This window comes from Tinamus guttatus, unplaced genomic scaffold, assembly GCF_059628265.1.
Source record: "Tinamus guttatus ecotype Peru unplaced genomic scaffold, ASM5962826v1 Tinamus_guttatus_pri_ptg000033l, whole genome shotgun sequence".
NCBI classification, from domain to species: Eukaryota; Metazoa; Chordata; class Aves; order Tinamiformes; family Tinamidae; genus Tinamus; species Tinamus guttatus.
This window is the reverse complement of record NW_028288567.1, coordinates 6,549,905-6,574,134: the sequence shown is the minus strand read 5'-3', so window position 1 is coordinate 6,574,134 and position 24,230 is coordinate 6,549,905. Positions and strand designations below refer to the sequence as shown.

The 24,230-nt window shown below is 46.6% G+C and overlaps 1 protein-coding gene across 1 annotated transcript; it reads right to left on the bottom strand.

The window, feature by feature from the left end:
* Positions 1-5,939: 5,939 nt before the first annotated feature.
* H3-3A (H3.3 histone A) lies at positions 5,940-16,265 on the bottom strand. The gene is made up of 4 exons (XM_088532656.1): positions 16,143-16,265; positions 14,690-14,839; positions 13,241-13,394; positions 5,940-6,569 (listed from the first exon to the last, which is right to left on the bottom strand). Exons 2-4 carry the CDS (start codon positions 14,815-14,817, stop codon positions 6,441-6,443), a joined length of 411 nt encoding a protein of 136 aa, XP_088388782.1. The 5' UTR covers positions 14,818-14,839; positions 16,143-16,265; the 3' UTR covers positions 5,940-6,440.
* Between the last annotated feature and the right edge of the window lie 7,965 nt (positions 16,266-24,230).

The window sequence follows — 24,230 nt, the reverse complement described above, 5'->3', positions numbered from 1 at the left end:
TGCTGTCAATAGATGTAGTGTTCTTCACCAGCTGACCTACTTTTTTACATCATGTTATCCAGTTCAGGAGATAAGAAAGCCTCCTCAGACAAATATATATTTTATATATAAATAATTGTTTTTGTTCAACAAAGCACTTGCTTGTTTGTGAGCAAGTCTTCCATAAACAAGTCTTCTTCACCATCCACTTAGTGAAAACAAATCTTATCATTGAGGATGATTCATTATAAATGGTGACAGTAATAATATCTAAGTGAAGGTGACTCAGGCTAGTGAAAAATACTTTCCTGACACTTGAATTCAAGCCTATAAAGTATAAAATGTTATGAAAGACGTTTTTAATCCCTTATTCGTTAGTATGACTATGAAAAGTTGCATCTATCGGCTCACTGTAGCAAGAAAGGTAATTGCAGTAAACAGAGCAATCAGCACCTTGGATCTGAGCACTAACCTGCACTTCATTAGATCAAGCTCTGGAAGAAAAAAAATAAAAGTAATTCATCCCTCAGTCTCACTAGAGGCAAGCGTGGCAGGAAAAGCTAATGTGAGAATGGCAGCAAAGATATAAATCTGGATTGAGTGTACCGTGAAACTGCACTCTAAATATACATTGCTAATGAAATATAGCCCTGCTCTTCTGTCTTTCTTCAATGTTTCAGATTAAGCAGAGCCAAATTGGGCTAAATTTGACCAAAAAAACGTGGGGCGGGAGGTATGTGTGCAACAAGTCTTTCGGTCAAGTCAGAAAACATGGATTCAAATCACTGAGTCACCACCAAGCTCCAGGCAAGCCAGAGGGAAAGGACGTATGGCTTGGGCTAGCAACTCCAAATTACAAACCACACCCTGAGGAAAAAAAGGAAAAAAAATGCACCCCCAAATTTCACCCATGTTAACAGATTATATTTATGGGCAGATATATGGGTGCTGACTCTATTTCCTGAACAAATGACATTGCCAGTTTAAAATAGGTGCTACAACCAAGCCTACAACATCCATTAGTAAATTTGGTCCTACACAAACCTTCAACGATTAAATTCAAAATCACACAGCAGATTTGGGATTCTTTTTGTGTGGGGGAGGAGGGGCACAGAGAAAAGGAGAAGTCACTTTTTTGACTGTCTTCACCTCACACAGACTTTCTTCCTCTGCTTTTAAGTACGCACTGTTTTCAGTTTAACAGTAACAGCCTAATTGAATACATTCAAAAACTGAAATTATGCCTGACACTTCAATGCATTTCCAAGTGAAACAGCCAGATTCTAATCTTTCACTTCATTTTGACGCCCCTTGAGAATCTTGAGTCCTACAATAGTAATATTAAAACTCTTGTAAACCATTCTGAGTTTTCTATACCTGCCTTTTTCCCACCTTGACTCTCCTGCCAGGCAATGGTCAGTATTCTGAGCACATGCTTGGATGCCAACAGCCAGTGACCAGATTTCTGCAGCCAGCATATCTCTCTGGAAGGATATTTAACCCGAATTGAAGGCTACATCAGTTAAGATGAGCAGTAAGCAGGTAGCTCATTGTCCTGGCACAATCAGGCAACATTACCAGAAAGTTTCCCCCTGATGATAGTGCTGCGCTTCCAAGTCAGTCTTGCTCTTAGAAATCAATACATACATGGTTAGTCCTGTTTTTTGACCATGAGGCAGTCTATATAGCACTGGGCCTGCTGGCAACAGATGGGGTTCATCTGTCTTGCAGGGGGAAAAGAATCCAAGCCCAGGAGTTGGCAGGGCTCATGGAGAGGGATTTAGATTAGGCATGAAGGGGGAAGAGAATAAAACATGGTGGGACCACTGCGGTGGTGCTGCAATGGATGGCTACAGTCTCTTCAAAACGGACAAGCAAGGAAGGAAAGGCGGTGGGGTAGCGCTCTATGTTAAGGAGCGTTTCAACTGCATGGAGCTCCAAATGACGGAAAAAAAAGTCGAGTGTTTATGGGCCAGGATCAGGGGAAAAGCCAACAAGGCAGATATCCTGGTGGGAGTCTGCTATAGACTGCCCAACCAGGATGGAGAGGCAGATGAGGCATTCTAGAAGCAGCTGGCAGAAGTCTCACGATCATCAGCCCTTGTTCTCATAGGGGTCTTTCACCCTACCAGAGAGGAACAGTCTGGGAGGTTGATGGAATATGTGGAAGACAACTTCTTGTCACAGCTGGTAAGGGAGCCTGGCAGGGGGAGTCTGGCTGGATCATAGATCATAGAATCATTATGGTTAGAAAAGACCTTCAAGATCATAGAGTCCAAGCAGAAACCCTTCCCTCAGCATCCTATCAGCAGTCCTGGTCAACAGGTGAGATCCCAGATGACTGGAGACTGGCCAATGTGATGCCCATCTACAAGAGGGCTCAGATGGAGGGTCCCAGGAACTACAGGCCTGACAGCCTGTAAAGTTATGGAGCACATCATCTTAAGGGTGATCATAGCATGTGCGTGACAACCAGGGGATCAGACCCAGCCAGCATGGGTTCATGAAAGGCAGGTCCTGCCTGACCAATCTGATCAACTCTGGTGACCTGCGTAGTGGATGAGGATGAGGCTGTGGACATGAGTTACTTAAACTTCAGTAAGGCCTTTGACACAGTCTCTCATGGCCTTCTCCTGGAGAAGCTGGCAGCTCTTGGCTTAGATAGGCGGACCCTTCGCTGGGTGAAGAATCAACTGGATGGCCGGGTCCAGAGAGTAGTGGTGAACGGAGTTAAATCCGGCTGGCAACTGGGCACGAACAGTGTTCCCCAGGGGTCAGTGTTGGGGCCAATCCTCTTTAATTCCTTTGCGGATGATCTGGATGAGTGGATTGAGTGCACTCTCAGCAAATTTGCAGACAACACCAAGCTGGGAGGAAGAGTTGATCTGCTTGTGGGTAGGCAAGCTCTGCAGAGGGATCTGGACAGGCTGGATTGAAGGACTGAGACCGACTGTGTAAGTTTCAAGAAGGCCAAGTGCCAGGTCCTGCACTTCAGTCACAACCACCCCATGCAGTGCCACAGGCTTGGGGCAGAGCAGCTGGACGGCTGTGCGGCAGAAAAGGATCTGGGGGTGCTGGGTGACTGAAGCGTAGCTGGGCACTGAAGCATGTCCAAAGAAGCGCAATGAAGCTAGTGGAGCAGACCTTATGAGGAAGGGCTGAGGGAGTTTGGGCTATTCAGTCTGGAGAAGTGGAGGCTTGGAGATCTTATTACTCTATCGCTCTCTACAATTACCTCAAAGGAAGTTGTAGGGAGGTGGGGGTCGATCTCTTCTCCAGAATAACTACAGAAAGGTCAAGAGGAAATGGCCTCAAGTTGTGCTAGGGGAGGTTCAGGTTAGGCATTAAGAGCTTCTACACAGGAAGAGTGGTGAAACATTGGAACAGGCTGCCCAGGGAAGTGGCAGAGTCACCGTCCCTGGTAGTGTTGAAGAAAGGTGTAGATGAGGCACTTAGGGACATGGTTTAGCAGGCCTGATGGTGATGGATTTATAGTTGGTCTTGATGATCTTGAAGGTCTTTTCCAACCATAATGATTCTATGATTTATATCCAAGAGGACTAGGCTCCCCCATCCTCCAGAAACACCAGTCTCCTGTTCAGTTAGCTCCTTGTACAAACAACCTCCACCCTTGAACATATAAGGAACAATAGTTTGTAACAGACTCAACTGTTATTTGCCACCCCATACGGCATTCATAATCCCAGGTGTATCTTTGACCAGGTGAGTGAATAACTGCTGTTTCTAATGATCCATGCATGTCCTAACTGTAGATCTTGAGCATTAGTCAGTCCTCCTGTTGTTCCACCACGGTCCAAGAGCCTTTTTGTAGGAATACCACCACACAACTAAAAAGTTCAGTAAACAGGAACTCCACAGGACTTTGTTCCATCTCCCCCTGCTGTGTTCATTGCTAACTGCTACCTTTTTTTGCCTCGCTCTGTGTTGCTGAATCTGCCTTTGATTGACTCCCAGGCCTTGCACAGGAACTGTCACTGTGACAGCTCTCAATTAATCATCTCAAATAACTTATTAATTCAAATAAATTTTAAAATGTATAAATACTCATAAAGTTAAATAAATTGAAAAACACTGCATTGCCTTTTGTACTTTCCTCCTTCCAATAACAATATCTAGATAGCATCCATGATAGAAACCAGGAGCAGAGAGGTGGTACCCTAAAATCCATTGGAATAAAACCACAAAAAGACATCTGATATCAATACAGACACAGACAGCTAATCAATACCGGAATTCACATGATATCTCTAGCATAACTGGCATAATCCACACTCCCAAAGAGGCAAATTCACAGCTAAGTTGTGAATGTAGCACGGCACACTTAAATGCTAACCATGAACTGTGCAAGATTCCTAAATCTTTGAACTTCCATTATGATTTTTCTGCTTTTTCTGCACTGTCCACCTATCTCTAATCTCAATTCTCTCTTTTAAGAGAAAAAGCTTATTAATATTTCATATGACTACCAGAATTTCTAAATTTGTTTTTCTAATATAAGAAAAAAATAAGTTCCTTCTTTATCAATATTTCAGGTCATGTAATTAAGAAATAATCAGCCTAACTACCTTTTTGTGAAGGTGGCTGCAGCATTATTGATTGATACATAAGAGCAATTCTGAAGTACATAAGTAGTTAATATCTGAAAACACTAAGCTGAAATACATTTACAATTCATCGAGTTTAATAGGACTGTTACCATGTAAACCGAAGTGACATCTCAAATCAGTTAAGTGTTTTGCTCACTTTTTTACAGTTGTGTTGCTCTGGATGCTCCAAGACATACTTTCCTTCTTGTTTAGTTCACAGGTATGATCATTGGCATCAGCAGAGAATGGCCACATTTTGCCTGGTATTAGTTTTCCCTGTGACAAGCCACTCCATTAAAATTACTTGGCACAATCCTGGCAGACAGCATTCATTACCAGAGCTGAACAAGTTATGAATAATGTGATTTATCCCATAAGTTTGGGCTCTCTATTCAAGATACCGAAGTACCTAGTACATCTCTATTAATCCTCTTTGGTAATCTTCAGACAAATTCAGCCTTGTATTTTGGGCTCAGCCAGAATGTCTTGAAAGAAGTCAGCAACAAAAACGCATTGTGGAGCTCTTGGCACAGAGGTGGAATCCGTGCATTGCCTGGGTAACTTCTCTGTAACTCATTATCTAGAGCAGCAATTGAAAAATACACCACTACTGCTGTCCACCAGAAACCTTAAACCTGTCTCAGGTGCAAATTTAAAATTTAAAATTATTCACAGAATAATTTCAGCAGTGAACTTCTCTAGGGGACCTTTCTATCACACACACACACACCAAGTTTCAAGTGTATGTTGCTGTGCATGTATTTGTTTCTGCGAAGCCTTGCAACAGAAAAATGGTTACAAAAGTGTCTTCTTTATCACAGTGTACTTGGACTAAGTGCTCAAATTCACTAGAAGACACTACTAAAAGAGAAGGAATAAAACTTACTAATAAAGTTAGGAGAGTGCATGAGGCTTAAAACAATAGAACAAAATAACCCCAAGAACTTACCCAGCCCAGGCTAATGAATCATGAAAATTAGAAACACTTCCAAATTCAGCATTAACTTAAGAGAACAATATATTGCAACAAAATTGCTTTTGCTAAAAAGCATAGTAAAGTTAGAGAGCTCAGGCCAGCTCCAGACCTTTTGCCCACTTATATAAGCCTGCCAAACCTGCCTTTATGTGGAGAGGACAAAAGATTTATGCTTTTAAAAGACACTCAAATATGCTACTTCAGCCAAGGTAATACCCCCAGTGTTTGCTTCATAAATCTGCTGTACTTAGGCCTCATACTGATGAGAAAAAGGAAAGAGGAAAGAAGATCTATCCAGAAGTCCATATACAGGTTGATTATTTTTAATCCAAGAGAACCCACATGAAATATTAAAAAATTGAGACTAAAAGCAAGGATCATTTAATGTATTTTAATAGCAAACTTACAGGAACAGCACAGAAGACAGACAACATTAAAAACATGTACTTGCATGTAGGACAACTCAGTTAGAAAAGTATAGTGAATGGATGGAATCTACTGTATGATAAAAACGCTACAAATACCATTTAGTTGCCATTGATAAGAAATTTACTTGTTTAAAAAAATCCAAATGCTGGCATTGTCCAGAAAAAAATTGACAGATTTATATCTTTTTTATAAAGTTGAATTGCTGAAACATTTTCTCTTTTTTTGACCGCATTAATGCTTTATGTCCCCTTATTTATATTAAAAATCCACACACAAATGAAAATGGAAAAAAAAAAATTGCCAATATCCAATTCTGCCCCCTATTTTTCCATTTGCAACCATATACTTAGGTACCTTTTAACCCCATGGAAGAAGTATCTAATGTTCATTACTACCAATAACAGGAAGAAGATTTTGCTTCGAGAATGACAAACCCATCAGAGTGAAGCTCAGGCCCGCTCTCCACGTATGCGGCGTGCTAGCTGGATATCTTTTGGCATGATTGTGACACGTTTGGCATGGATAGCACACAGGTTGGTGTCTTCAAACAGACCAACCAAGTAGGCTTCACTTGCCTCCTAGTGTAGAAGAAAAGAGTTAAGAGCACTTTCAGTCTCTGAACACAGGAAAAAAACCCTCAAAGTACAGTATGGCATGGCATTAAGTTTAGGCTTCCGTTTTTCTTAAAACATGTCAGGAAAGTTTGGATTCTCAAAAAACTGTAAGTCTCTGTTTTCTTGCAAAGCACAAAGTAATAGTTCTACACTAAGTTGTACACTATTGTCGTTTGGTGAAAGCATCCTCTGAAACACAACTGGAAAACAAAAGCAAAAACTCCAAACAGGACTCACACAAGGCGTTATCTTATCCAAAGGTTAGTTTGTTTAGGACCTTCTCTTTCCAAAGGTTGAGTTACACCACTGCAGCAACTTATCTGTTGCCTCTTGCAGCGTGACAGCTGCTGAGCATCAGGCAAAGTTGGCAGGTGCCAAGAAAAAGCAATGGCAGCTATTGCTTCCTATCACACTGCTAAGGCATAGAGCCTCCTGCCACAAGACGCTGTGGATTCCGCAGAGGCTGCATAATTTAATAAATAAATAAATATGAATCAAAAATTACTGGATGTCAGATATCACTCGTGACTCAAGAATTTCTTCTTAAGCTATGAAAGACCCAAAGCTGGAAAGGGGTCTCAGGGACTAACCTTACAGCCCTGTGCTGCTTGCTGTAGTCCACGCTCACTGCAAGCACCTGCTGCCTGTTCTGTGGCTGTGAACCCAAGGGATTTTCACAGAGATGAGAATCACAGGAGCGGCACTCAGGAGTGCAAAGGAAAAGCCCTGTCCCGGGAAAGCTACATTCCCGATGACAGCATTTTCCCTGTTTACCAGATTTGGGGACAGGATTCTCGGTTAGCTGGAAGCTCCTTTGGACCCAGTGGTTCCTCCGTCTCACAAACGTAGCCACTATTTAGCTTAGGCAGAGCTCGTAACCGCTTACACATTTCAGAGCTCCACTCAGAATCCCAGCACATGGCAGCATCCCAGGCAGCGCCCGGGCCAGCCGGCACTAGGCGAGAGGCTCACAGGGTCCTTATGTGCTTGAGGCGGGAAGGGAGCAGCAGGGAGGCTCTTAAGGAAAGCAGGTTCAGGTCCACCCTTTTAAAACACATACAGAATCTGAGTTTGCAGGAACATTTTTCATTGCCAGGAACTGCTACGTTCAACTTACTGGGCTATTCAAAGTTCCTGTGCGAAAACATAACACTCAAATTTGAAGACAGAAAGATATTTACTGCAACAGATGAGGACTATAGTTTCAATAAAAAGGAGCCAAGTTTCCCTGAGGTGTGCAACGCAGCAGGGGTTAGTGCCCACAAGTAATCCCAGCACAGTTTTGCTAGTTCACTACATGAGGCATTAAGACATTTTACTAAATGAGACGCGTTGGCACAAGCAGCATGGAGCTAGACAAGTGAAAACGTTATTTTACAGGACGCAAGTAGGAAGCACTAGTAACAGTATGTTAAGTTCTATATCAGCAATAGCTTTATACAACACAGGAACATTCAAAATAGCATCCTGAAGTAGCACTGGCCACTAAGTTTACCAACAATTCCCAGTAACACACACATAGGCAAGCCTCAGGATTTAAGAGCTACACCATTCACTCACAGCAATGCGCAATTAAAAGCAAAGAAAGGCAGAGATTTTGCAAACACACAGTCACCTCCTGAAGCTAAGCATGCATTCAAGCTTCTGCAGGATCACAGAACATACTTTTTTGCCCTCATCAAGTACATGTCATCAAAAAACAGCAATGTTATTGAGCGGAATGCTCAAGTTTCTGTATTCATCAATAAGGGGGTTTCTCCACAGTTTGGCTGAAGAGCAGGACAAAGGGAGGGGAGACTGGAGCCATGAGCCAAGTGGGACAAAAAGAGCCATCTGCAACGAGATGGGGGCCTTTACAAAGGAGGGGAATAGGGCAATTGCCCCACATTCTTCAGCAAGGGGGACAAAGGAGTTGCTGAGCTCAGGTGAGAACAGATGGCGGGAGGCCGGAGTTCGGTGTAGGCGGGCCAGGAAGGCTGTAACTTCTGAGTACCTTGGCCAATGGGGAAAAGGAGAGGGCGTCCCTCGGTCAGGAAATTAGGATAAAAGGGGGCTGCGTCCCCCAGCAATCTGAGAGACCTCACAGGGATATGCCTGGTGGATTCTCCCTTTATTCGAATAAAGTTTTAGGACTCCTCTGTCTCCTTTTTGGACATTCAGTTCTTGACAGCGAGATTTTCCGCACAATTGGGGGCTTGTCCGGGATCCTTCCACCTTCCGGGAATGGCAGACGGTGATTGGAGTCAACGGCGCGCCTCACCATAGCTCTTGGTGATTGACTCCCTTCGACGGCAGCCTGCACCGGACGACTGATTGGGTTCCCGAGACTGTCCGGAGACAGACGAGAAGCGGATCAGGGGGATCCGCAGGTAGGACCGGGAGGGGGTCCTCAAGGGGTCTGACGGAAGGGACTAGGTGTGACAGAAAGGACTAGATCTGAAGGAAAGGACCTCCGGGTAGCGCTAAGTCCGATGGAAAGGACCATCGAAATCTCATTGGTGAGTACTATGGGACTGGGGAACAAAAGTGGTGATGACCCCGATATGGACATCCAGGGAGGGCAGCAAAGGGAAGCCAAAAGAGGGTGCTGGGAAAAGGAATCACAAACTCGACTTTGGGATAACTTGTGCATTCCCCCAGAAATAACCAAGGAACTAATGATAAAATATTGTTGTTTTGTTTGGCCAGAATATAAGTTACCAAGGGGATTTAGGTGGCCCTCTGTAGGGTCGGACGACGATCCTAGTCTTTGTCAGGTTTTGTGCCAGTATCTCAGTGATACTGAGAAGGGTCTCATCGAGAAAGAATGTGTGTCAATACGGCTAAGGGCAACATCAAGAGGAAACCATGTAACAAAAGAGAGAGGCAATCTGCTGAGGGGTTGGAGTTGATGGCTAGATTGGGAATGTGAATTGATATTGTGGGGGATGATAAAGAAGTCAGATTTGGAAAAGTCTTGCAGAAAATACTGAAGTGTGGTCAGTTCCAGGAAAAATGATAAAACAGCAATTGACATGGACAGTCCTCCTACAAGGATAAGGAATTTATCCCACCCCCAGGAGCCAGGTTATTGACTCGATTTCTTGACCCAAAAAGGGTTTAGGGTGACGGGAAAAAAAAATATATATATATATATATGTATATTATAGACATATTTGGGGCATATTTTGGCTGGAGGTTTAACCCAAAACAGCCCCAATGTTGTGGTATGGACATGAGAAGGAGAACAGAGCTTTAGAAAATTAAAAGATAAATTGACCCAGGCTCCGGCCTTAGCTCTTCTGGACACAAAAGAATTTGAATTATATGTGGATGTCAAACAGAGCCATGGCAAGGGAATTTTAGTGCAAAAGCATGGAGGCATGAGAATACCAATAGCTTATTTTTCTAAAATGTTAGACCCAGTGGCTAAGGGGTGGCCTTATTGTCTGCAAAATTGTGCAGGTACGGTCCTAATGGTAACTGAGGTCCGAAAACTGACCACAGGGGGATCCCATGTTGTCAAGGTCCCATACCTGGTCAGGGCCTTGCTACCTGAAGGGGCTTCTGAATGGATGACGAGATTTAAAATTAAAAAGTGGGGGAGCGTTTAACCCAGCGTCTTGCCTGACTGGCCCCAAGGGGGATCTCCAGACTCGACCTAGGGAAGATTTGAGATATATTCCTTGGCCAGATGGGGACAATGTGTTTATTGATGGATCTTCAAGAGTAATAGAAGGGAAACGGGCTACAGGATATGTTATCATTAAGGGTAGGGAGCTGCTAGAAGAAGGAAAGCTGCCGTCTACCTGGTCAGCCCAAACCGCAGAACTGTATTCTCTAATAAGAGCCTGTGAATTACATCAAGGCAAGCTATTGAATATCTTTACAGATTAAAACTGTGGGAAGAAAGAGGTTTATTAACTTGCTGAGGAAAGGCATTGGTGCATAAGGAGCTCAAAAAGCAGCACTCCTACCAGAAGTATCTAAGATCCTCCCTCTCCCACCGGTAGTCCAGCCATTACCAGAAAAGATGTCTTTTCCACCAGAAGAATTAAGTATCTTCTGGTAATAGGTTGTCAGTTGACAGGGTGGCCCGAGGCATTTCCAACTGCCTCAGCCACAACTGGATCTGTAATTAAGGTGTTCTTAGAACAAGTAATTCCAAGATATGGGTTGGTAGAGGCAATAGATTCAGACAGAGGCACTCATTTTACAGGAAAGGTCCTTCAAGGTGTCATGACTGCCCTAGGGATTCAATGGGACTTGCATACCCCTTGGCATCCTCAAAGTTCTGGTAGAGTGGAAAGGATGAATGGGAACATTAAAAAGCATCTTTTAAAATTGGTGTTAGAAACTAAGATGCCGTGGACACGACTTCTACCATTAGCTTTAGCAAGAATAAGAGCAAAACCAAGGGGAGACATTCAGCTGTTCCCCTTTGAAATAATGTTTGGGATGCCCTATCCTGCTAACACACAACCTGGCAAGGAGGCAGAGATAAGTGATATATATATTTAAAGCAATATGTGGCCAGAATACATTCTCTTGTAAGTCTCTTCGACAGGAAGCCCAGCTCGCACAGCGCCTCCCCTTGGATTTTGCAGTCCATGATATCCAACCAGGGGATTGAGTCTTGGTCAGAGAATGGAAAGAAGCACCACTGCTAGCAAAGTGGCGAGGACCTTAGCAGGTATTACTAACCACAGAAGCATCAATCAAGACAGATGAGCATGGATGGACTCCAGAAGTCTGAACTTCTCAGTTGAAGGAAGAGGATGGAAAGCCCCGGCTGACTCTCCATAGATCTGTACCGCTGGCTGGGAGTGGGTCTGGAAAATAAACTCTGGGTTTCTGGGTCTGTGGGAGTCCAGGAGGATATGAAGACTACTCATGGGTACTAGACATATTGTCCAGAGGAGGAAAAAAAAAAAGAAAAAAAAAAGAAAAAAAAAAAAGAAAAAGAGGAGGAATTGAGCGGAAAGTTTCTGTATTCATCAATAAGGGGGTTTCTCCACAGTTTGGCTGAAGAGCAGGACAAAGGGAGGGGAGACTGAGTGGAGCCATGAGCCCAGAAGGACAAAAAGAGCCATCTGCAACGAGATGGGGGCCTTTACAAAGGAGGGGAATAGGGCAATTGCCCCACATTCTTCAGCAAGGGGGACAAAGGAGTTGCTGAGCTCAGGTGAGAACAGATGGTGGGAGGCCGGAGTTCGGTGTAGGCGGGCCGGGGAAGGCTGTAACATCTGAGTACCTTGGCCAATGGGGAAAAGGAGAGGGCATCCCTCGGTCGGGAAATTAGGATAAAAGGGGGGCTGCGTCCCCCAGCAATTTGAGAGACCCTGGTCTCTCAAATGCCCAGTGGACTCTCCCTTTATTCGAATAAAGTTTTAGGACTCCTCTGTCTCCTTTTCAGACATTCAGTTCTTGACAGCGAGATGTTCCGCACATTATCATAGCAATACATAGATTCAAGTTTATTACAAGTTTAGCCTGGATATCGAATATTCTCTGCCTACATACAGGTGCTAGAGCAATCTTTTAATGAGTAAAAGGGGGCAGCAGAGACCTATTTTTAACACACAGTACTATCATAAGAGGTAAATGTAGCACATAATTCCTATTACAGGATTGCAGTCTCGGAAAAAAAACGAACTTAGATGCAATTTGTCTACTACACGATCAAGTTTGAGGGAACTTTATTTGGGAATGGCAACTACATAATTAGAGACTGGTCTTCAGAATAGCAGAAACAAAAATAATCTTATACCTATTAAAATGACTTTCCAAGTAGGTTATCCTGGATTTTAAGGTATACTGCAAGTAGTTTGGGTCAGAAAGACAGCAATCAATACTTCACCTCAACATATTCTACATTACACTTTTTTTTTTTTTTAAGGTAACTACATTATGGAAAAAATATTTAATTTCCTAACCACGCTTCCATGGGACTTCTCAGGCTGTTTCTCTAAAGAACATTCGAGTATGCCAAGATCTTAACTTGGGACAGACCAGAACAAGCGGGACTCAAGCACCTCGCGCTCAGGCTGCTTTGCTTCCAGAAGGCCGAGCTGGTGCCAAAGCCCAGGCACTGTGGGCGCAGATCTCCCAATCGCTCCGCTCTGTGCGGTGTGGTGCAGCAGCCCGGGCAGCGGGTGAGCCATTTCCAACTTAAAAACCACGTTTTCGGCTTCTGCTGCTGCTTCATTCGAGCCTGGGATGAGGGGAGCGAGGAGCTCCCGCAACCACCCTACTGTGGGGCCACGCCCCCCGGAGCAGCCCACCAATCAGAGAGCGCTTAGGCCAAGCCTAGAGACAAGCTGCCCAATGGGAGCAGGGGGCGGCGCCCCCAGCTGCCTCCCCGGCTCGCAGGAAATCCCTGGTTTTCCCGAGTTTTTTGGGGAGATGTTGGTGTATCTGTGGGAAGGGCAGCTGCGCCGCTGCAGTTACGGGGTTCTGGACACCGCTTGCAATACCCACACAGGCTCCAGGCTGCTACCCAGGGCACAGGCTGCTCGCAGGGCTGCTTCCCTAACGCACCGTGGCTGCGGAAAGACCCTATTACTAAAGGTAAAGCTTAAGCACCAAGGAAGGTCCTGGGGCACTGACAAAGGTCTCGGGGCGCTGCAGTGGCTTTGGCTTGGAGCAAGGCTTACCTGCAACGCGCCGATGGCAGCGCTCTGGAAGCGCAGGTCTGTCTTGAAATCCTGAGCAATTTCACGCACCAGGCGCTGGAAGGGGAGCTTGCGGATCAAAAGCTCCGTAGACTTTTGGTAACGCCTGATTTCGCGGAGAGCCACAGTGCCTGGCCTTTGTCAGTTAAATCAGAGAGAAAGGGAGAGTAAAAAAGAGTTAGTGTTTAGAAACTTGTTCATCACCTTGAAAACACAGGTCCATAACCAAAACCAACACATATGCACCCCAGTGTTTTCAAGACGGAACCAGCCTCACCAACAATGGGCTGCTGTTTTCTACCTGGATCTCCGCAAAACTTCCCCTGGCTTCCAGTGGCACCTCCTGCTTGGGCAGTGACTGGAAGAGGCCCTTGCAGCCGTGGCTGCACAGGAGCAGCAGCGCAGTCCGTGTCGCCACCTTTCGCTCGTGCATGGGCAGTTGCAGAATAGACAAACTGCAACCCTGCCACGGGTCAGCTGGGTAAGCTGCACCACGGGCTCCCCCCAGGCTTACCCCGCACAGGCAATACAATATTCGGGAGCTATGCCTCTTTTTCACTCCTGACACATCTCAGAGGGACACAGATTTCTCAGAGGGAGAAGCTAATCGGGTTTATATTCTGCATTATTGTATCATTATAAAGGTTTACTTCCTTGTATTGCTTTTTGTGTCAAAACTAAAAACTCTGATTAACAGCATAAGTTTGAAATCACACAGCTCATTCATGAAATTCCTATCATGCTTATTTCAGTGGAAAACTGCATTTTCTAACCCTGGCTCTATTTTCTTTCTCCTGGCCTGCTAATTCTGGCCTTACACCAAAATCAGCAAACCTCAAGTTCACGTTCATTATTTCAAACCTCCTCCTATTCCCCACCTGCTTTTCCCAAGCAAAACATGACACCTTTTGCGCACTTATGATACAAGTCAAGGGATGACACTTGTCCTTCTGAACAGGGACAGCACTTCTGCAGGCGGAAAACTTCATTATTAGAGGATTACCAAAAGGATCTCGCTCTTGTCCCAACCCATTTCCTCCCTACACACAAGTGTCTATTTTGGGACAACTGAACATAAAATTACAGCCAGATGCTTCGCGCCCTCTCGCAGGCGGCCGTCTCCTTCGGGGGCACAAACAGCCGTGGGGACAGATTGGAGAAAGAAATAAAGAAACGGGAATTCTTGGCGAGGGAATCGCCACGCGCCGGCAGCGACGAAGTTGCCGGCGGCAGGGCCGGTCCGCGCCTGGACGGGGCGGCCTTGGCGGCAGCCGGTGCTGGCGGCTGGGGAAAGGGGCGGCCCGGCGCGGAGCCGCAGCGAGTCGCGCCGGGCCGGGCCGGGCGGCGCGGGGGAGGCGCCGCAGCCGCAGCAGCAGCGGCGGCGGCAGCGGCAGGAGGAGGAGGAGGAGGCGGAGGAAGGGGCGGTGTTACCTGTAGCGGTGCGGCTTCTTGACCCCGCCGGTGGAGGGCGCGCTCTTGCGCGCCGCCTTGGTGGCGAGCTGCTTGCGGGGCGCCTTGCCGCCCGTGGACTTGCGCGCCGTCTGCTTGGTGCGGGCCATGCTCCTGCCGCCGCCGCCGCTGCTGCCTCAACCTGCGCCGACACAGCCCGCTCGCCCACAGGCCGCCCCCGGGCCCGCGTCCCCCCTGTGCCCCGTGCCCCAGCCCGCGCGTGTCCCGCCGCCGTCAACAGCTGCCTGCTGCCAACAGCCGCCCGGCCCGCAGGCCCCAGCGCGCCCGGCCGAGCCCCCGCGCGCCTTTTACGTAATATTAAAAATAATAATTTATTTATATATACCTTATATATATTTCTTTTTAATCACGGGGGCTTCGCCCGCCGCCCCCAGCGCGGGGCAGCAGCGGCGGGGTCGCCTCGCGCCGGGCGCGCGCGGGCAACTGCTGCCCCCGCCCGGCCGCGCCGCGCGCGTCGCGCAGCCGCGCGGGGGCCGCGCTGCCCCCGCGGGACCCCGGCGCGAGGGGGGCGAGCGGCGCCGCAGCCCCCCGGGCCCTCCGCGCCGCCCGCTCCCCGCGCCGCCCCGCGGCGCTCGGCGCGGCCCGCGGGCGCCCGAGCGTCCTGTTGGGGCGGCGCGGGGTGCGGGGCGGGGCGGCCCGGCGCGGCGGGGCAGCAAAGTTTTCGGGGGGCCGCGGCGGGCGGCCCCTCGGCGCCCCGCGGCTGCCGCTCGGGCCGGGTGGCCCAAGCGCCGCTCGCCGGCGGAGTGGGGCTGGCGGAGCGGCGACAAGATGGAAACAATCGCGAAGAGGCAGCCCCGGCGCTCTCGCCCGGGAGGAGAAAATAAATCGGAAAAAAAATAAAATTGCCGCAGAAAACGCGCAAGAAACTCCCGAGCTCGCGGGTGCGGGGTACGGGGGGGGTGCGACGGAAAAGTTTGCGCTCGAAATCCCCCCAGTTGCGCGGGGTTTGCGCGGCTCCTGGGGCGGATTTCCCCCCTTCTTATTGTTTTTTATGCAATAGGGAGAGGAAAAAAATATGGTCGGTGACCAGAGAAAAGAGACAAGATGGTGAAGCCGAGCAACAACTGTGGGGAGCAGGGGAAGGCGGGTGGCGGAGTTGCGCGGGGCCGCCCGAGCGGCTCCTCTCCGCGGCCACCCCCCGTGGCCGCCCGGGGGCTGCGGGAACGGCCGCAGGGGGCGCCACGGGGGGTGCGGAGCGGGGGGCGCGGGGGGCCAAGGGGCGCGGGGCCCGGGGGAAGCGGGGCCGCGGGGCGCGGGCGCCGCACGGGGAAGGAAGGAAGGAGGGCAGGAAGGAGAGAGGGAGGGCGGCGCGGCGGGGGCGTCTGGGCGGGAGGACCCCAAAAGTTTTGCGGGGAGGCTGGGGGACGGTGGGGGCGGTGGCTGGGGAGGGGGCGCAGGCCCCCCGCGGCGCGACACTTACCCCGTCCGCCTGGGCGAGCGCGGCTGCCGTGCGGGAGGAGGCGGCGGGGGCGGGCGCTGGGCGGGGCCGCGGCTGCGGCTGGCGGCGGTGGCGGCCCGCAGCACAATTGGAAGATGGCCGCCCGGCACGCCCCGCCCCGCGCCGCACCGCCCCGCGCCGCACCGCCCAATGGCGCACAATGGAGGGAAGGCGCCGCCCCGCCCCCGCGCGCCGCCCTGTGTACAAACACAAAGGCACGCGGCGCCCCCGCCCCGCCGCCAACGGCCAGTGGCCAACGGCCGCAGCGGCGGGAGCGGGGCGTGCGGCGAGAGCGCTCGCCAGGGACCCGGGCACCGCTGCCAGCGCCGCACCGGGAAAGAGGCCACCAACCCTGCTGTCGCCCCCAGCAGATCCCGGTCAGCTGTGTTGCCACCCTGAGAAAAGTCTCTCCGACTTTATTTTCGCTCCGACTTTGTTTTCTGTTAGTGTCAGGAACTGACTGCCCTTGGGAAAGTCACCTCTGCCCCAAGCTGGCTCAACAGCCACTTACCGTCTGCTTTCCAGAGTGAAATTCTGGGCTTGGATGGGCTGGTGCCACCACTCGGGCCTGGGCCTGGGCCTAGGCCGGCGCCGCGCCTGATCTGCATGATCGTTACTGGGGGTGACGCCGCCGCGCGGCTCTGCGCGGGGACGCCCACGCCGCCTCGGGGACAGGGGCAGCTCGGCCGCGCTAGCTGCTCCAGGCTGCCGCGGCCCGCCGAGGACAGGCAGCGCGCCCGGCTGCGGCGGCTACGTGGCGCTCCCGTGAACACGGGCGCCGTGTGTGTGGACGTACCCGCTGCGCGCAGCGTGAGCGCCAAGCGGCGACAGGCGGCAAACAAGCTGTGGCGGGTCTCGGCTACGCTCGCAGGTTGTCCGACCTGCGGTACTGTTTTAGGAGAGGGCAATCGGAAAGAGAGCTCGACACGAGCTTCACGTGGTATCTGCAGACGTCCTGTGCACTCACAAGCACAGGCTGGACACGACTCCGCGCCGCAGCGGGCCGCGCCGCGCGCTGCAGGACCCCCGGCGGCCGCCACCGGCCCCGCGCCCCCCCGCCCCGCAGCGGCGCGGAGACTCCGCGCGGCCGCCGGGCTGCCCCGGCCCCGCCCCGTGACGCCACCGCCGGCCCCGCCCCGGGCCGCCCATTGGTGGCCGTGCCCTGGAATCCCGTGACGTCACGGGCGCTCGGCCGCTCCCCAGTGTGAGGGGGAGTGCGCGGTTTAACGGGCACTAACGGCCCGGGGCGGCGCGCCCCGTCCCTGCCCCTTCCTTCCATCCTGCCGAGGTTCGTGCCGGACCGTTCCTGTCCGGGGCCAGTTTCTCCCCAGGCTGTGTTTCATGTTTCCCTCTGCAGCTCCCAGATGACAGCCTTTCCTGGCCAATGCCAACCCCCATCCTTAAATAAAATGCACCCCAAAACCAAGTTTTTGAATTGTATCTTATTCTTACCATCTATCTTGGCACACCAAAAACATCCGCAAACCCCACTGTGTATTAACAGTACAGTTCAGTAGGTGGTCAAATTGTTAAATTGAGAAATCAGCAGCACTCATGAAGAAAAGTGCAAATTTGAAATTTCAAAACAATAATTTTGTCTCTTTGTAAACCATTTTACTAACTATGTTTTGGAATTTTCTATGTCACAACCTTGTAAGCTACAGCATTGTAATAAGGGCAATACTGCAAAGTTCTTTGGTATGTTGGATTGCCTGCTATACCAGGCAGTGCACTTTTCTGTAATTTGTACTTTTTCTACTCTCCGTCAATATAAATGCAAAAAATACACAAACCAAAGCCAGTACATATATGATATACTTCTCTAATCTGCACCTACTGGAAATACAGATCAGAAGTGGTCTAACATTAGAATATACTGTTCTTTTTTTTTTTTTTTTTTTTTTGTATTTTCATTGGGTCTTTGAATCATGTATTTTAAAACATTGTGAAAAGCAAATTTATGTTAGACATTTCAGCCCTGCTGCTTAAAGAAAGTACTTAAACACATATATACCTTTAAGCACCTACTTAAGCTTTATTCAGTGGAAAATAAATTCACTTAAATTTGCACACGAGATAAAGTGTCTTCCTGAAGACTGAACATTGGGGAAAGTCCTGCTATACAAACAATAATGAATGAACATATGTACCATATTAAGATTTCCTTAGATCTCTGCGCTTCTTTAAGAAAGGTTAAAAGAAGCTACTTTAAAATGCAGAATTTTCAGTCTTATGATTTCTTTTCACCCACTGTGCATTGCAAATGTGCAGAAGTTTCAGAATAAGTCTCTCTCTCTAATTTTTTTTGAGATGAAGTGTATTTGTTTAATGTCTCACAAACCAAATAAATAAATACATCAGATTTTTTTTCTTTTTGTTTTATCATATTTCAATGAAACTGAGGATAAAATGTTTCTTCCAAAAGGAATTTCAAGGACAAAGGCCTAAGAGATCTGAGATAACACAGAGAATAAAATTCAGGACTTCCGGATTTTGTTTCCCTTTCTGGATTACCACTAATTTTTAGAAGTTCTGAGGAGTATATCTCAACTCCATCTTTGTGATTCCTCTCCTGCAAAGTGTTTGTTTCACTGAGTATAGGCCTAAATCTGTATACAAATTCCTGTCTCTAATTTCTGGTACATCATTCAGGATTCTCTATTATATTCACATTCTTTATTATAATCACAATATTGCCTATTATTAACATATATGTATTGCTGCAAATTAGCTCTCATCCTTCTAACGATGTCCTACAGAACATGAAAGAGTAAATAACACTACATAAAGCAGCACTAATTCTCTTTTCTGTGGTCTAGTGGGTTACTTCTGGAAGAAAAGCATCAAACAGAAAAATCGTAAGACCATCCAATAACAACGTCCCTCAATTACATTTTTATTCCTATCTTGTTTACTTATCCTTAAATATCAAGTCCAATCTCTTTTAAAGATTGGAGGTTAAAAAGTATCTTTAATCCTCTGAAATATAGCAACAGAGCTCCAGGTATACAAGACAAATTGTAACCATGTTTCCATTTTTATTTATTGGCTTTGAAAGTCTTGCACACAACAGCTGATTATCTAGAGGTGGAAAAGGGACTTGAAATGCAATTACACCAAAGCAGCACTATTCCTATTATATGGACACTACAAAAGTCCTAGCCAGAAACCTGAATAACTTTTTGAACAGCTGTACTTCATTTTATATTATGCTTCATTTCATTTGGCTCCTATGCTTACTATTTCATAATTATATTATCACTTTTTTCAATGTATGGGATGATAAAGGACAAAGAATATAAATAAAAACCACACTACATATTTACACAGCCATGAACCAACCTTGTTAAAAGAACTTCTGTTTCTTACTGAAAAATAAATGGGTCCTGTCCTAGGAGGCGATACAGAATAGGGTACAGGAGGTAACTGTTGAGATTATATACAGACTGGCCAAAGACCAGAAATTAGGTGATATGGCAAGGAGTATCTCTGATTTTTAGGCAAAATATAATCTAACACTTGGAAAACACACTGGAATTAACAGTGTTTTCCACTGCCTGAAATGGCCACTGACTTTAACCCATTTTACTTGCCATAATCTATTTCCGAGACGCACTGTTAACTTGAATTACAGAAATACATATAGGATGTTATGTGAAAGGACTGATGGACTAGCAAAAAGAAAATGGAGGTTATTCTCTGTAAGATTTTGCAGTTCACCATACCTGCTTGAGTTAGTTTGCACTGCTAAGCACATTTAAAGCAGGCTTTTGCAGGGTTTTCTGTAATACAGGGAAGAACAATTATTTTGGCAAACACAGCTTCCTGAAGTTACACTAACACAACACCATTAAACCCATTTAGCTCTCCTGGTCCTTCACACATGACTACGTTATCATAACAACCTTTTCCGTCTTTTTGAAACACAGTATTGTCCTGGGGAAGGAGCTGGATAGCCCATGGGCTTCATCTGAACAGAGACTACTGCAAATTCTTACATTTCCTAGTACTTCTGTGCTGATAGATTCACTAAAACTGCCAAGCAAAAACAACCAGGACATACTCTAATTGGCTCCCACACAAGATCCTTACCACTACACTTATTTATTTTGAGCTCCAGATGTAGCAGAATTTCAGCAAGTTGATTTGCCCCAGGATACATAAGTGCTGGCAAATAAACCCCCGTAGGCTTGCATTAGAAAGGAAGAAAAAAAGGGCTCAGTGTTTTCTACCCTTTAGGCTCACGTTGGCCTCATTTTACTGTGCTCTAAATGATGTCTTCTTTTGCACTGATGCTGTACCGAGCCCATGCTGACACTGTCTTGAAAGGCTCTTTCTAAGAGCTACTGTATTTGAGAGAACTAAGAGAGTCATATTATTTATTTCATTTCTTTGCACAGTGGGGTAATCTCAGGAGATATGAATCTTTTCTTCATGAAGGCCCTGGGGACAGCAGTCACAGAGGGAAACTCAGCTGTATCACAAACACCACAGCGCTCAAGCTCAAATGACAAATGTCAAAGCAGGATCAGCAGGTGTGATCTCCAACATCTTGAATTAATTTGGAACGGCAATATTCTGCAGACCTGCTGTTTTCAAAATAGGCCTGCTTCTTCATTAGGAAAGCACAAGACTTAGATCATCTTGAAACAGCACTGAAGCTTCGAAAGTCTGATTTCTGAAAGACAACTCAGGTAAGTTCTCAGAAATGAAGTTATATTATTCTGATGTCTGGTCCTTATTCAGCTGTGAGGTATTCTGTCACATCCCATCTCTCTTAAAAAGTACTCCCAAATCCCTGGATACACTTTCAAGAAAGGTAGTCTCCTGAGAGATGGCAGAAAAGAGAGAAGATGGAGTGGCAGACAGTGTATTTTAAAATGACAGCAAAGAACACTTAATTTCTTTTCAGTCTGATGAGACTACAGAGGGTTTCTATATACATATATGGAAATAAAAGTTCCCTATTTTCCTAATGTTCTTTATAAATCGCATGCTTTGTAGATGGTTCAGTACTGTGTTACATTTTTGGTTCATTTTTCTTTGTTTATCCTCCTTAAATACACCTTGAATTGCATACCCAGGCTCAAGAACCCCAAATTTGAGACTGCTCTGAAAAAATGCTTTTAAAATGCCCACATGCCCAATTTCATGTGATGAAGAAGTCAGTGTTAGAGGCAGAATGAGAAGTTGCTGGATCCTAGACAGGAGGTGACCACACATCTCTTCTGGTAAAGGCACAAGCCGGAAGAAAGTGTGCAAGGAAGTGATGTGGCAAGATGTGGTTCCCTTTGATGAAAGGGGTTCTGCAAAGTTACTTTACAAGGACCCAGCTGCTTTAAAGGAGTCCTGAAGAATTTGTCAGGTCACACCAGATTTCCTACGTGACTTGGTGTAGTGGAACCAGTTGCTGACAATACTTTCTCTTAAGTTATACAGCATATTTGGGGAGTTCCAGTAGAAGCCCCGAAGCCATGCAGATAGGTGATAACAACAATATTCTCTCTTTTGTTTTTGAATTCTAAGGCAATTGTGCTTGCAGGGACACACTTGATCCCCTACTAGCTCAAAACCCACCAAAACAAACAAACAAGCAGCAGAAGATAAATGAGAATGCAAAAAAAAAAAAAAAGCGGGTGACATTGCATGATTTTGGCAAATCTTATGTTCTGTGGGGACTGACTCCAGTTCTGGTACATGAACTCCTGGTAGTAATACTTAACACATACAAATGATTAGTTAAAATCCATGCCACGGTCTAGGCAGCTAGAGCGGAGACCATCAGCTGGCACACCCTGGGCTGTGCCTGCTGAGCACAGAGCTCTGCTCTCATGACAGAGGCAGAGGAGAAATGCCATTTGAGACAGAAGTGACAAAAGACAACAAAGTAAGGTTGTTTTCTTTGGGGGCTGTGCTTTTGCACAATAAATCATCACGTCGAGAGGGTGCTACCGACTTTTACATTACACTTCTTTCTACCTCGAAATGACACCCTTCAGCCTAGGCCTGACCCACAATGTACAGCCAGCATTCCTGGGAGCCACTGTCACCTCCTGCTGCCAACAACGCCTCACGCTTCTCGTGGGGTTCACTGAAGTATGAACCAGCTGCCTGGCAGGGGCACATTTTGGTAGGGGGCTCAGAGGGCCAGGAAGGTTAGCCCCCTCCTACACCCCAGCAACCTGGAATACTTAGGAATCTTGGTTAAGAGCCCCACATGTGAACACACCTCTGCTGCAATGCCCATCTCTGCAGGTTTGAGACACAGGTCTAGGGGCATGAAGGCTTCTGAAAAAAACATTTCTGTAACTTCCTCCTACAAAAGAACATCAACAGGGGGAAAAAATGATCAGCATCAATCGATTTTTTCAGTAGTGACTTTTACAAGCTAGCAAAATATCTTTGCAGCCTTGCTCTGCAAATCTAGCATTTCTGACAGTCTCATGCCCACATCACTCCCTGGCCATGGCCCAAGAAGGGAGAGAAAAGTACAGCTCTGTTACTGCCATGACGCAAACGCTCAAATGCAACCACGTGAGGACATCATTTTTCCAGGCCTCATATACATATGACTGAAGAAAGACCCTGAAGGGGCGTGATGCCATATTAGGAATGCCTCATAGATGACACATAATTACCTCCCTTTTGGACAGTATGAGAAACACCAGAGAGTAGAATACCAGTGACATTCCCTAAAAACCATACTAACAATTTAATTTCAAAAATGGGGTATAAAAAAGACGTTTTATAAACAAAATGGGAAGCTATGCCAACATAAAGCCAACAAGAAGCTATTCATGCCTATAATGTCAGTAGGTCAGTATTCTCCAGATTTCAATTCATCATGTAAAAACAAACATGGAAAACCAAGCATTTTCCTCCCAAAATAATTTTCTTTAAGAAAGAAAGAGACAAAAAACAGCATCCATTGCTATGTGCTTGCAGGTCCTCGTTAAGGTACAAGAGCAGAACTCAGAGTGAGGGTTACCTGTTGGGAGAACTCTGCTTTATGCTTTGGTCTTCTAGGCCTGTCTTCCATGCTCTCTCTTCATTCTGCTGCTGTGTTTTCCTGTCTTTTCCTGCTTCCTTGTAGTGTCTCCCAGGGTAAACCAAAAGCAAGCAGATATGGGTGGGGTACTGTAATTTAGGAGCTCCTCCCAACTACTGGAAAAGTAAGTTCAATTTTAGTAGAGCACATTTCCAAACTAACTTTCATCTCACCTGGAAAATGCTGAGGACACCTGACTTTTTTTTTTTTTTTCCCTTCCTTTTGGCTGATCATCTCAAGAACAGGATAATTTGCTTTGGTCTGGGAGCTTCAAACTTTTGCAAACTGTGTCACGACTGAGTAAAATTTTTATATTGTGAGGACATGCAATGTTCACTCCTAGTTCTTAAAAGCTTTAGAGCATGAGAGAATAGAAATACATTGTACACCATACATCTGATATACATGTTATACCACATGCCCACTCTTAGCTTTGTTTTTTTGCCAAGTTGTCAAACATTCAGGTGCCAATTAAGAAACCAGAACCCAGTCCTTACACAGAGATTAAGTAATTCATCTCAGCACTGTGTCTCTGCAAGCTATAATTAAAAGCAGTAAGCTTCATTAAAGGGAGAGGAAAAGTAAAGAGGCATAGGCTCGGTTTTGGTATTGTGTTTCTATAAAACAAACTATGTACCGCAACTAACCCATTCCCTCCAGCTCCTCTCCAGCTGCACTCAGTTTAAATTAATCAGAAGAGACCAAATCTAAGCATGAAGAAAACTAGCATAGAAGAGGAAACATAAAGTTAAGGAAATTCTAGAATCTGACTAGCAGAGATATATTAACTGCTGGAATATTATGTAGGTGTCTAACTAACCAACTCATCTCAAAATAAAACTACCAAATTTAATTGTGATTAACCATACCAGCAATGTTGATGCGGATGATATCTATGGCCACACATAAAGGGACATGAGTTTCTCGGGTGCAATATATATTGCTATATATTTATGTGTGTGTGTGTGTGTGTATATATATATATACATACCCATATAGACAGCAGTAGATGTGCT

What these genes read in the sequence shown, in the direction of transcription:
- H3-3A (XM_088532656.1), bottom strand. Translation starts at nt 14,817, where the DNA reads ATGGCCCGCACCAAGCAGACGGCGCGCAAGTCCACGGGCGGCAAGGCG. An exon ending in AAGAAGCCGCACCGCTACAG is followed by an intron (nt 13,395 to 14,689) that starts GTAACACCGCCC and finishes TAACTGACAAAG; the next exon opens with GCCAGGCACTGTGGCTCTCC. An exon ending in CTGCCATCGGCGCGTTGCAG is followed by an intron (nt 6,570 to 13,240) that starts GTAAGCCTTGCT and finishes CTTCTACACTAG; the next exon opens with GAGGCAAGTGAAGCCTACTT.